The sequence below is a fragment of the Cetorhinus maximus genome, chromosome 4 (genome assembly GCF_964194155.1).
Source record: "Cetorhinus maximus chromosome 4, sCetMax3.hap1.1, whole genome shotgun sequence".
NCBI classification, from domain to species: Eukaryota; Metazoa; Chordata; class Chondrichthyes; order Lamniformes; family Cetorhinidae; genus Cetorhinus; species Cetorhinus maximus.
The window spans coordinates 162,800,686-162,813,817 of record NC_135882.1 but is presented as its reverse complement, the minus strand read 5'-3'; the positions used below and the strand labels follow the sequence as shown (position 1 = coordinate 162,813,817).

At 42.8% G+C, this 13,132-nt stretch overlaps 1 protein-coding gene across 1 annotated transcript; it reads right to left on the bottom strand.

Annotated features, from left to right (window-relative positions):
• Positions 1-1,011: 1,011 nt before the first annotated feature.
• Positions 1,012-11,817, bottom strand: LOC144679994 (tubulin beta-5 chain). The gene is made up of 4 exons (XM_078541054.1): positions 11,668-11,817; positions 10,961-11,069; positions 10,637-10,747; positions 1,012-2,334 (listed from the first exon to the last, which is right to left on the bottom strand). Exons 1-4 carry the CDS (start codon positions 11,722-11,724, stop codon positions 1,268-1,270), a joined length of 1,344 nt encoding a protein of 447 aa, XP_078397180.1. The 5' UTR covers positions 11,725-11,817; the 3' UTR covers positions 1,012-1,267.
• Positions 11,818-13,132: the final 1,315 nt, after the last annotated feature.

Sequence of the window (13,132 nt, the reverse complement as noted above, 5' to 3'; positions counted from 1 at the left end):
TTTAATGTGACCATGGCTGATCCTCTATGTACTCCCGCTGTCTCCATACCCCTTGATACCTTTAGAGTCTAGGCCTAAATATATTCAGTGACTTGGCCTCCACAGCCCTCTGTGGTAGAGAATTCCACAGGTTCACCACCCTCTGAGTGAAGAAGTTTCTCCTCATCTCAGTCCTAAATGGCCTACCCCGTATCATGAGATTGTGATCCCTTGCTCTAGACCCCCCCCAGCCAGAGGAAACATCATCCTTGCATCCAGTCTGTCCAGCCCTGTCAAAATTTTATACGTTTCAATGAGATCCCCTCTCATTCCTCTAAACTCCAGGCCTAGTTGGCCCAATCCCTCCTCATATGACAATCCTGCCATCCCAGAGAGTGGTGGCGGCTTGGTCATTGAAATTATTCAAGGTTAAATTAGATAATTTTTGATTGTCAAGGGTTATGGTAGATGGCTGGGGACAGACGGCGGGTGGGGGGGGCGGGGGGTGCAAGTACAGAAGAGTAGAGTTAAAGCCACAATCAGATCAGCCATAATCTTATTAGTAGCAGAGTAGGTTTGAGGGGCTGAATGGCCCACTCCTGCTCCTATGTATGTTCTTAAAATAACTCATACCCAGAAAGATAAATAGGATGACTTTTTAAGAAATCTCCCTCTTCAAACCCCCATCTCACCCACTGCTTTCTTAATTGCTGTTTATTTGTAATATCTTTCAATTCTGAGGAAGAGACATAAAATGATACAGCAGAGGAGGAGGCTACTTAGCCCATGGTGACTGTTCTGGACTCCCAAACTACCTCATCCATTCTCTCAGATGCTGACTGGCCTGCTAAGTGGACCAGTGTTTTTTCATTTTGTGCCAGTATCTGTGGTGTTCCACCTTTGAAGTGACTTTGATCCTGTTTTACCAGCTGGTAACAAAGCTTGCTAGCGGGTAACCCAAGTCCTCACGCTGAGGCAGTCATGCAAAGCAGACGGAGCTGGAAAAAGGTCAGAATAATTAACCTTGCAGCATTAGGGTTGTAGCATTTTAATAAGCTCAATTTGTAATACAAAAACCAGTTGCCACCTTATTTCTTGACCTACAAGCTACTTCCAATATTTATTTTGAACTTCAGTCTCTTACAGTTGTTAATTATAGCAAAGGCACATCAACTAGGGATTGGGGATAGACAAAAGTAGCTTCAACTTAGAACATTATATCTTCTAAACCAGAAATCTTTTATATTGACAAAGGAAAAGTGTGAAACGTTGAACAATATCATTTGCTTCATTGAGCCTCATCCAGTTCTTCCTCATCCTCTTCAAAATCCTCGCCTTCATCAGCTGTTGCATCTTGATACTGCTGGTATTCAGATACCAGATCATTCATATTGCTCTCTGCTTCAGAAAATTCCATTTCGTCCATTCCTTCCCCAGTGAACCAGTGCAGGAAAGCCTTCCGGCGGAACATGGCTGAAAACTGTTCCGAGATCCGTTTGAAGAGCTCTTGAATGGCTGTGCTGTTCCCGATAAAGGTGGAGGCCATTTTCAGCCCCCGGGGTGGAATGTCGCAAACGGCCACTTTGACGTTGTTGGGGATCCATTCCACGAAATAGCTGCTGTTCTTATTCTGAACTGCAAGCATCTGCTCATCTATTTCCTTCATTGACATGGGACCTCGGAACACAGTAGCGACAGTCAGATAACGTCCGTGGCGAGGGTCGCAGGCGGCCATCATGTTTTTGGCATCGAACATCTGCTGGGTGAGTTCGGAGACTGAAAGGGTGCGGTACTGTTGACTGCCCCGGGCTGTAAGAGGGGCAAAGCCAGGCATAAAAAAGTGCAATCGAGGGAAGGGCACCATGTTTACAGCCAGCTTCCTCAGATCCGCATTCAGCTGGCCAGGGAATCGCAGAGATGTTGTCACTCCACTCATTGTTGCAGACACTAGATGGTTCAAATCCCCATATGTTGGAGTGGTCAGTTTTAAAGTACGGAAGCAGATATCATACAGTGCTTCATTATCAATACAATATGTTTCATCTGTGTTCTCAACTAACTGGTGAACTGACAAGGTGGCATTATAAGGCTCAACTACAGTGTCTGATACTTTAGGAGATGGCATAACACTGAAGGTGTTCATAATTCTATCAGGATATTCTTCACGAATTTTGCTGATCAGGAGTGTGCCCATACCAGAGCCTGTGCCACCTCCCAGTGAATGAGTGAGTTGAAACCCTTGGAGGCAGTCACAGCTCTCACATTCCTTTCTCAGCACATCCATTACCGAGTCAACAAGTTCAGCTCCTTCTGTGTAGTGTCCTTTGGCCCAGTTATTCCCTGCACCTGTTTGTCCTAATAGACAAGAGATAAAGGAAAAAAAATTACAGGTTGATTTGAGCTAATTCTATTCACAGTACAAGTATGAAAATACAACTGAATAGCTTTCACATCACAAATGTGGTTTGCAAAATTTTTGTCCTAAACATAGACACAGAAAATCCAAGAGATCTTGCTGCACTAACTTCTGCAGTCAACTTTTTAACATCAAAAACAGCTTAAACTGCCAATTGTGACCAACTGGTTCAACTGTTGAAATTAACCTTCTAAAACTTGGGTTTTCTAGTGTATTTTAACATGCCATTTTCAAAAATTTAAGAAGACAAGTTTATTCCACTCAAAGACCCACTCGGGTGTCTGATGATATCAGCACTTTTGGGATTAAATTGGTTATGTACTATACCATCTCATACACCCCACACCTCTTTTGGGTCTCCAAATGCTGGAAACAGTAATTATATCTTTTTCTAATGTTAATGACTTTTTGAAATGCCTTTCTAGCGTTGAGCAATTCTGCACAAATAGTCAAGAAATGCAAAAGACCATGAAGAGCTGTAGATAGTGGAGGATGAAGCTGGACAGATGATGAATGTACTGGCATCACTTGTCAAAGCTGCTGTCCCTTGGAGTTTTATCAATTGTGGAAAGTAATCTACCCCCAACAAAACTGACCAGTAAAGTCTTCCCATTATAAACAAACTATCTCACTGTGCATCTGGGCCAGAGGACATATGCTCTATCGAACTAGGTATATCCATTTTGTACTGTTCCCCCTCATTGAAATTTCAGTTGCCCAGTATTGGTCCATTCAACATCTCCAATGGGCATTAACAGAACTCATCCGGTCTGGACAGTAGAGTTGTCAACCCTCCAGGATTGGCCTGGAGTCTCCAGGAAGACTAATGTCCAGGACGCTGCTATGTGCAGCCCTGGAGGAAAATAAAAGAAGACGACTTCTTTTTTCATCATTTTCTTTGAGCATTTCTCTTTACGAAGTATAAAAATATCAAAAAAATAGGGAAAATAGCTGTTTGTCTGACAGTCCAGCATCATCCAATCGGGTAATGAGTCTTTTTGCTTTCCAATTAGTGTAGGAAGGCAGTGCATCACAAGGATGGATATGTTGGCCAACTAATGGCTGGGATATGGGGGGAAAAGTCTTGTGATGAAACCTCCAGGAATACATTTAATCACAGTTGGCAACCCTACTAGACAGGGTTTGAAACACAACCTTTCGAGTGGTAGAACAGTAAGGATTCAACATCTTGTAGAGCTGCTAAATGCTTTATTCTTATTGCTTAGAATTTGTCACTCATCTCATTAAGAGAAGAGCATAGGAAGTAGAAGGTGGCTATACTCAATATGATCAAGGCCGACCTCTGACTTCAACACCATTCTCCCGCCCAATCCCTCGACTCCCTTAGAGTTCAAAGATCTATCGATCTCAGTCTTGAATAAAGTCTATGACTGAGGACCCACTTGGGGTAGAGAATTCAAAAATTTGTAACTGATAAATTTTCCCTCATCTCAGCCCTAAATGGCTGACCCCTTATCCTGACTATGCCCCATAGCTCTAGACTCTGCAGCCAGGGTACAGCCTCTCAGCATCTACTCCGTTTAAGCTCTCTCAGAAGCTTGTACATCTCATTTTTCTAAATTCCTTACACAAATGAAATTATGAATAGCTTACTGTTTTAAAAATGTGAGCACTAGATGGCAGCTTCAGACTTCTAACAGCTAATTGAGTAAAATGGGTTGATTTTAGAAAGTATCTTTTATTTATTTTTCCATTAACTACCCCATCACATCACATCTTATTTCCCAACTCTGAGAAAATAAGTCTTTTCAATCAGTCGCTAGGAAACTGTGGGATTAGGGATCATTAGATTCTCTGATTTCCCCTATTTCTGAGAAAGAGCCTTAAAATTTTTTCTTGGGACCAATATTCCCTGTGTGGCTGTGTGGCCATGCAACAGGGAACAAACAAGCTGTGCATAAACAGTATTCCCTTAAGATGCGTGCATGCATGGCCACACAGTGGTCTTAAAAAGGGACCACACAGAGCAAGGAAAGGGCCACGCACAATCAAGGGAAATTAGAGGGGGAATTATGTTGGACATAGGTAGCATTCTTTTTTGCCCATTCCTAGCTGCTCAGCAGGCATTAACCACAGATTTTGGGACTGGAGTCACATGCAAGACAGACTAGGGTAAGGGTAACAGCTTCCCTTCCCAAAGGTGGGCCAGTTGTGTTTTAAACAACTTAGCAGTTGTTTAACCTGCCAGGGTGGAATTTGAATTCCTGCCCTGAGTTGAGTAGCTGTTTAATGTTATAATCACTAGGTTATTGTACATCTATCTCTAATCCATATTATCCTTCCAGAGACCAGATCAGATCAGGACCTAATCATGTAGGATAAACAATTATAGGACTTAGACATTTTAGATAGGACTCCACTACAACACATTGTTTCAAACTCCAGTACTGTGATATAGCAGCACTAAAGGGAGCTGGTAGCTGATCTTTGTTTTGCTGCAATTTGCCTCTTCAGCTCTCCCAAATTATCTGAAGTCCAGATAATAAATTGCAGAGTGTGCCGACTGAGGTCACAGCCACACTGCTGAATAAGCTGAACACTTTCAAACTGCTGGCATCAGCCACACTGTAGCTCGTCAGTCAGGATTTTCAAAAGAGTGCTGTACGGCTGAGGCAAAAATGTATTGAGGTCATTACAGCTGCATCATCTCATTGTAGTGGGCAATTGAAGAGAAGTACAACTGAAAAGAGTGTGTTTATTTAAACTTTCCGGAACAGTTAGAAACACTTTTTGGGGTGCGGGGGCAGTTAACTCTATTATACACTCTGAAAAACACTTCTGCCATTAATATTCTAGTGGTCACCTGGTTTCTGTAGGATACATTTTGGGGAGTTACACTTACATTCTAAACCCTGCACTGTGCCCCCATCCCCCCACCACACACTCCCATGTGATTCCATTAAGAGGCCACGTAAATCTGTAACAGCTGCTGAATTGCTGTCTCTTTGACAGTTTTTTAAATTGCATTATTTAAATACAAGCTGCATGGATGAGGGTCAGAGCTCAAAGTCCTTGCCTGCATGCAAGAAAAAACTTGTTTAACAGCATCATTCCTTTGCAGTTATGTAATTTTGCCCTCTTATACAAATGTCTATATTTGAAGAGAACAGAGATCAAAACTCCACCTCCAGAATATTGAGTAGTCAAGACAATGTAATTTGGTTCCGAGTTTCCCCCTGTGCGCTGGCCTATAGGAGTTCGATGCAATGACAACACATCATAGCCATAATATCATCATTAGTTGTTAAAAACTTGATAGTGAAACAGTTTGTATCCAAACCAGTCTGTAGGATAGCATCCTGTTCAAAACAAAACTGGGCCTCCATTTTCAGCAGAGGAAGCTCAGACGTTCAGTACAAAACCAAAATTAGTCACACAGAAAAGAACTCTTGTGCATAAAGCTGGCATTTGAGAGAGATGAAATTTCCATTTTGTGTTAGGCTGCAAAATGGGAGATACGCAGTGAATCTGTCAACATTGTACATCAAAAACTGAAATTAACATCAATGGTGTTGAATTAAATAACTGGCAAATTGTGAAATTAAATTCACTTTTATTCCAAATTGAGTTTAATTCGCTGCATACTTTATAGCCTCCCTATTTTCCATGCTTCCCGTCTCCGTACACAGAGGTCACTATGCTACACTAATGAAAGATTAACTGCCCCGCACCCCAAAATGAAACCAGCAGAGCACAAAGTGCTCAGCTTCCTATCACGGTTACAAGTGACAGCTAACTTAGACTATCAGTCAAATTTCAGATTGCTTGGTTGGTGAAGCAAAACTTTACTAGTAAAACAAAACTAGGATCTTTGGTAAACCGAATCTATTTTATACAGCTGTACAGATCATCTGCTCCAGGTCATATTCAGAGATATAGTTTCTTTTACATTAATTCACAGGATGATTGTCGCTGGCAAGGCCAACATTTATTGCCCACCCCTAATTGCCTTTGAGAAGATAGCGGTGAGCCACCTTCTTGAACCAGTGCAATCCTTGTAGATACCACAGTGCTGTTAGGGAGTTCCAGGATTTTGATCCAGTGACAGTGAAGGAACAGAGACATATTTCCAAGTCAGGATGATGTGTGACTTGAGGGAAGTGGGAGTGCAGGGAAGGTAGCTCGTCGAAATGCAATTCACCAGATTAATCTTACCTAGCGCAAGCTTCCTCCCTATTTGCTTTTCCTTCCCCTGCAGGAGGCTATGGTTGCAAAGGAAATAGCTCCCTTGTAGCGCCTCAATCCCTCATTAATCAGAAAGCTATTCAACCATGAGGCATATCACAGTCATCCCTAATTCCATTCTCACTGTGTTCCAGCAGCAATCACATGTTAGTGAATGGAGGGGAACCAGTCATTTTCCTTTCTCCTCTCTTGGGATGAGGAGACCAGTCATAGCACCTTAAGAAACTAATGCAACATAAACTTGGAAAGAAACTCAAGAGTTCCCTATTCTCTGTGGATTACTAATTTATATACCCAATCAGGAAGCTACTCTACAGCCAAATTCAATTCAAAAGGGAAGCATAATTTAATTGATGGATAATTTGATGTAAAGGAGGTCAGTAATTACAGTGCCTACATCTAAAAGAAGGCAGACCTTTCTGACAACCTTTGAGCTGATAGAGGAAGTGTACCAGAGTACTCCAGAACAACACAACCCTCCACACCATAGGATTGCACTGAAATATATGCCCATCTGCCCCTTTTACTAAACATATTGTTTGATAGGGTAGACATAGAGATGTTTCCACTTTCAGGGAAAGACAAAAAAAGGAGCAGCTAAAAATACAAGATAATCATTAATAAATCCAACAAGGAATTCAGGAGAAACACCTTTACCCCGAGACTGGTTAGAACAGTGCTTCCAAAACTTTCTGCCACTGTGACCCCATTTTAATGCCTCAGACCTTGTGACCCCCCAGGGGTGAAAATCCAGGGGTATGAGAGTTTGTTGAATTTGTGGGGGCTGGTGAGGCAGGCTTCAGTTGTTGAGCAGGGGAGGTGGGGAGGAGTTACGCATATCCCATCTCCCCATTCCCACCCTCCCCTTCATCCCCCCCACCCCCAACCATCTCCTTTGATGAAAAGGCAGTGTTTCTCAAAAAAAACAAACATCTAACTATTTCCAGGCTTTTTGCAGCAGCAACTGGACCTCGGAGAGCAGTCCATTAGGCCGCGCCCACTAACAAAAAAATCCTGATGCTTTAAAGGGGCCTCTTGGCTGCCAGAAATCAGCCTGAGCTCCCTGGCACCTTGGAGCTCGAGACCCCAAAATCTCATCTTGCAGCCATGCTGGGGGTCACGACCCATGGTTTGGAAAGCCCCGGTTTAGAATATAGAACTCGCTGCCACATGGAGTAGTTGAGGTGAATAGCATCGATGCTTTTAAAGGGAAGCTGGAAAAACATATGAGGGAGAAAAGAACAGAAGAATATGCTAATAGGGCGAGATGAGGTGGGAGGAAGCTCATGTGGAGCATAAACACCTGAATTAGTCAGGCTGAGTGGCACTACCTAATAGCACTGTGGGTGTACCTACACCACATGCTGCAAGTGTTAGATAATTCCTTTGCTGGCTGTGGAAAAAACTGCTCTTTGTAGGTCCTGAAAGGGACTTTCCAACAGCTGTGAGGGGAGTCTGCAATGGGCCTTCCCCCTCATATGAGAAGTCCGCTCATTGACCTGCCCAGTGTGCAGCTCCATATCTTTTAAAAAATTTATCTATGGGATGTGGGCTTCGCCGGGTGGGCCAGCATTTATTGTCCATCCCTAGTTGCCCTTGAGAAGGTGGTGGTGAGCTGCCTTCTTGAACCACTGCAATCCATGTGGTGTAGGTATACCCACAGTGCTGTTAGGAATGGAGTGCCAGGATTTTGACCCAGTAACAGTGAAGGAACGGTGATATATTTCCAAGTCAGGATGGTGAGTAACTTGGAGGGGAACTTCCAGGTGGTGGTGTTCCCATTTATCGGCTGCCCTTGTCCTTCTAGTTGGTAGTGGTCATGGGTTTGGAAGGTGCTGTCAAAGGAACCTTGGTGAATTCCTGCAGTGCACCTTGTAGATGGTACACACTGCTGCTTCTGTGCGTCAGTGGTGGAGGGAGTGAATGTTTGTGGATGTGGTACCAATCAAGTGGGCTGCTTTGTCCTGGATAGTGTCAAGCTTCTTGAATGTTGTGGGAGCTGCACTCATCCAAGCAAGTGGGGAGTATTCCATTACACTCCTGACTTGTGCCTTGTGGATAGGCTTTGGGGAGTCAGGAGGTGAGTTACTTTTCGCAGGATTCCTAGCCTCTGGTAGGGGATGTAATCTGAACAGTTCAGTTGGCTGGGCCTCTCATGAGCTGTGGTTAGAGTGAGCTGTGTGGATGGTTACTCCACCCATTATGCCGTCTATTTCTACTAGCAGGGTATAATTATATACATGTATATTGGCCCTTTTATTACACCATGGGTTGCTAGCGTGGCAAATGCCATAGATGCAATTAAGAGCAAATGGTTTTCAATCTATGCAAATGTGAGGTCAGAATGAGGAACGAACATGGTACTTTCCAAATGGTGAAACAATGGCAGAACTAATAGACTTGGGGATCCTGGTTGATTGAAACTTATAAGATCCTGAGGGGTCTTGACTTTCCTCCTATGGGAGAATTTAGAACTAGGGGTCACTCTTTAAAAATAAGGGGCCACCCATTTAAAATAGAGATGAGGTGAAAATTTTTCACTCAGAGTCTTTGGAACTCTCTTCCTGAAAAGGTGGTGGAAGCAGAGGCGGGGGGTGGGGGGGGTGAGGGGGGATAGGTTATTGGGGGCAGGCGGGATGCAGATTTGAGGTTAATATCAGATCAACCATGAACTTATTAAATGGTGGAGCAGGCTCAAGGGGCCGAATGGCCAACTCCTGCTCCTTGTTCATATGTACATAGATTATTAAAAATGTCTTGAACAGATACAGAAAAGAATGCTGGTCTTTAAACTTACAGGGCTAGAATATATGGGGGTAGAATGATCCAAATCCCTGGGCAGATCACCTGTGGAGTAATGAGCAGTTCTGGGCACTATACCTTAGGAAGGCTATCCAGAACCTCGAGGGAGTGCAGTATAGATTTACAAGAATCATATCTGGACTCCACAGAGTGATTACACAAACGAAGGTTGAATCACCACCTCCTCATGGGCAACTAGGGAAGGGCAATAAATGCTGGCCACATCCCGCAAACAAATATTTTTTTAAAAATCCCTGGAATCTAGAAGGCAATTTGATTGAAGTTTTCAATGGGAACAGATGAGGTAGATGGAGAGAAGCTATTTCTGCTGGTCAGAGGGTCTAGGACTGGGAGCAAAGCCTAAAAAATAGAATCTGGCTTCTTTTGGGGTGAAATTAGGAAACACTCCAATACCCGAAGAGTGGTAGAAGTTTGAAATTCTGTTCCACAGATGGCAACGGATTCTGGATCAACTGTAAATTTTACATTGTTGTCCAAAGGTGTTAAGGGATATGGGGCAAAGGCAGTTAAGTCACAGATCAGCCACAAAGTGACTGAATGCAGGAACAGGCTTGAGGGGCTGAATGACTCATGTTCCGGTAAGGATATGTTGATGGGGTTAGATGAAGAAGGGTGGGTGAAAGCTCATGTGGCGAATGGACCAGTTGGGCTGAATGGCCTGTTTCTGTGCTGCCATTCGATGTAATATTGAACAGCTAGGCTATCAGGATCTTACAGATAGAGCCCATTCGGCCCATTGTCTCAGTGCTGGCTCCTTTAATCTCAATTTAATCCCTTTTCTGTGCATGAGGGGAGCAATCAGGGCAGATTTGCAGTAAAGGCTGTACCAGGAATTAATACTCTCTGGAAAACACCCAAAACTAATGAGGCCCCACTAACACAAATAGGATTAAACCTATTTATTTGAGAGGATGTTACTTCTCCAAGTTTCTCAGATGTGATTCATACATATGCGAATTCCTGTCATGTGATTTTCATAGCTCCCTGCTCGCCTTGTTTTACTGTTCCGCAGTAATCATTTGGGAATATTGCTCACTTTCGTTATCCCAGGGGGACTGATTGCGAAGGTTTTCGATGGCAAAAAAAAAATCGACCTGAAATTGATTTGAAGCTGGGAGAGTAAATGAGACTGAAGCAAATTGCACTGCATCTGTAATCTATACAACACAGAGGCGTCCAGTTCCTGGCACACATACAGAACAGATTACTCACCGAAGATAAAGTTATCGGGTCTAAAAAGTTGTCCTAAACTACCCGATCGAACACTGTCCATCGTCCCTGGCTCCAAGTCCAACAAGATGGCCCTGGGGACATATTTCTGTGCTGAAAAATCGGACGTATTTGTTTTAAAAAAAGAAAGTTAGTGTATAAAAAGTTAATTACTGCATAAAATGGAACATATGGAAGTCAAAAAACCATGAAGATATCACTCCCATCCCAGCTGGTTGTACCAAGAATTTAAATTCCCCGGTGGTGTCAGAAATCCACCTTTAATTACAGATTGATACTTTATTTGGCTGTATCGAGTAGACTCACACGTCGCTTCGTTATAATAGACATTGATCCTCTCCAACTGCAAGTGAGAGTCTCCATTGTAATTGCCCTCGGGGTCGATTCCGTGTTCATCACTAATCACTTCCCAAAACTAAAACAAAACAGAGCGAAAATTAGTGTCAGCGAGAGGGTCGAAAAATATAAAAAAATCTTGACTAGGTGAGAAAAGAAGTTTATCTTCATTTTCTTCCTCCATTCAGGAGACCTGTCCGTTTTTACGATTAAATTTCTGATCCTTCCTGATTTTATGGATCTGCTGGTTCACCAGTGAAAATGAGTTTATCTCTCTGGCTCCGAATTGAGAAACACAGGCACTGGGGGCACATGGTGACAGCTGCAAACTCAGCCAATGCCACTCCCTGAGCTGGGGAATGAGAGAGAGGGAAAGAATCGGACTAACTGTGTGAAACCGGCAGAGAAACACATACCAGAGGGAAAAAAAAACATCAGCCTTGACTAAAGTACAGTTCACCTCATTAATTTTTAAACTGCACTCTTCAAATTGATTTGGAAAGTCCAACAGGACTTTAATAATGAGATAAATGAGAAACGAGCACAAATTTTAACTGCCAATTATATTCCTAAAGTAAACGGACAGAAATACAACAGCCACACCCACACAGTAAGTTCAGGATTAAAGTGTTTTTTTTTTAAATTACAGTTACACTGAGAATGCAAACTGATTTCACCTTGCTTCCGATTTGGTTTCCACATTGTCCGGCCTGTATATGGACTATTTCGCGCATTCTGCTGCTCGTTAAGATCTCCCGAGTTTGCCCCTGTCCAGACTTTCCTCTGCTCAGACGCCGCTCGCCCTCTCTCTCTCCCTTTTATATCCAAAGTCTACAGGAGATCTCAGACAAGGGCTGTCCCTATTCCGCCACAACCTATGCTGCTCAGGATAGGCGGGACCCAGAGCAGAACAAGTGTTTCCTAAGTGCTAACTTGTGTTTCAGTGAAAGATATACTTCGACGCTGAGGGACAATTTCTTGTCTCTTCTTCGAAACAAAATTCTGCCTTTTATTTTTTTTTTGTATTGTTAACAAAAGAAAATTCTCCATCACTTATTTATTTAATACAATACAATTTAATACAATATTAATATTTAATATAATACTCACCTATTCAAACTTCCCCCTCCCCCCAATTCTCCAATTACACAGAAGCGTTTGACTTTTGAAAGTATGTTCATGGAATCATACAGCGAAGGAGGCCATTCAGCCCATTGCGTTTTTCCCTGCTGCCTGTTTGAAAGAACTATCCAATTAGTATCACCCATCCGCCCCCCTCCCCCTGCAAATTTCTCTTTTTCAAATATTTATCAAATTCCCTTTTGAAAGTTAGCATTGAATCTTCTCGCACCGCTCTTACAGGGAATGTTTCCCAGATAGCTGAGTGAAAGAAATGTCTCCCCATCTCCTATCCGCTACCAGTTACCTTAAATCTGTGCACAAAAACAAAAATTGCTGGAAAAACTCAGCAGGTCTGACAGCATCATATTTCGAGCCCATATGACTCTTAAGACCTGCTGAGTTTTTCCAGCAATTTTTGTTTTTGTGCACAGATTCCCAGCATCTGCAGTATTTTGCTTTTATCTTAAATCTGTGCACCTTCTTAGGTGTCAGCTGTGGCTCAGTTCATAGTACCCTTGCCTTTGAATCAGAAGATTGTGGGTTCATGTCCCACTCCTGGAAACCAAGAACTGTGAATGTACTCGAAAGAGTTAAAACCTAGAATTTCATTTGAGGTGTCAGCTGTGGCTCAGTCCATAGCACCCTCGCGTTTGAATCAGAGGGTTGTGGGTTCATGTCCCACTCCTGGAAAACCAAGAACTGTGATTGTACTCGAAAGAAGTTGGATATTTATTGTGTTAACAGTATTATAAATGAAGATCTCTTCTGCCATCTTGCTGTCATTGTGAGGTAATCATTATCATAGAGTGATAGAGGTCTATTGCACAGAAAAAGGCCCTTTGGCCCATCGAGTCTACGCCAGTCAAACAAGTACCTAACTAAAACAGAATTACCTGGAAAAACTCAGCAGGTCTGGCAGCATCGGCGGAGAAGAAAACAGTTAACGTTTCGAGCCTTCATGGCCCTTCGGCAGAACTGAAGCATAGTTAGGAGAAAGGAGAAATATAAACTGGTTTAAGG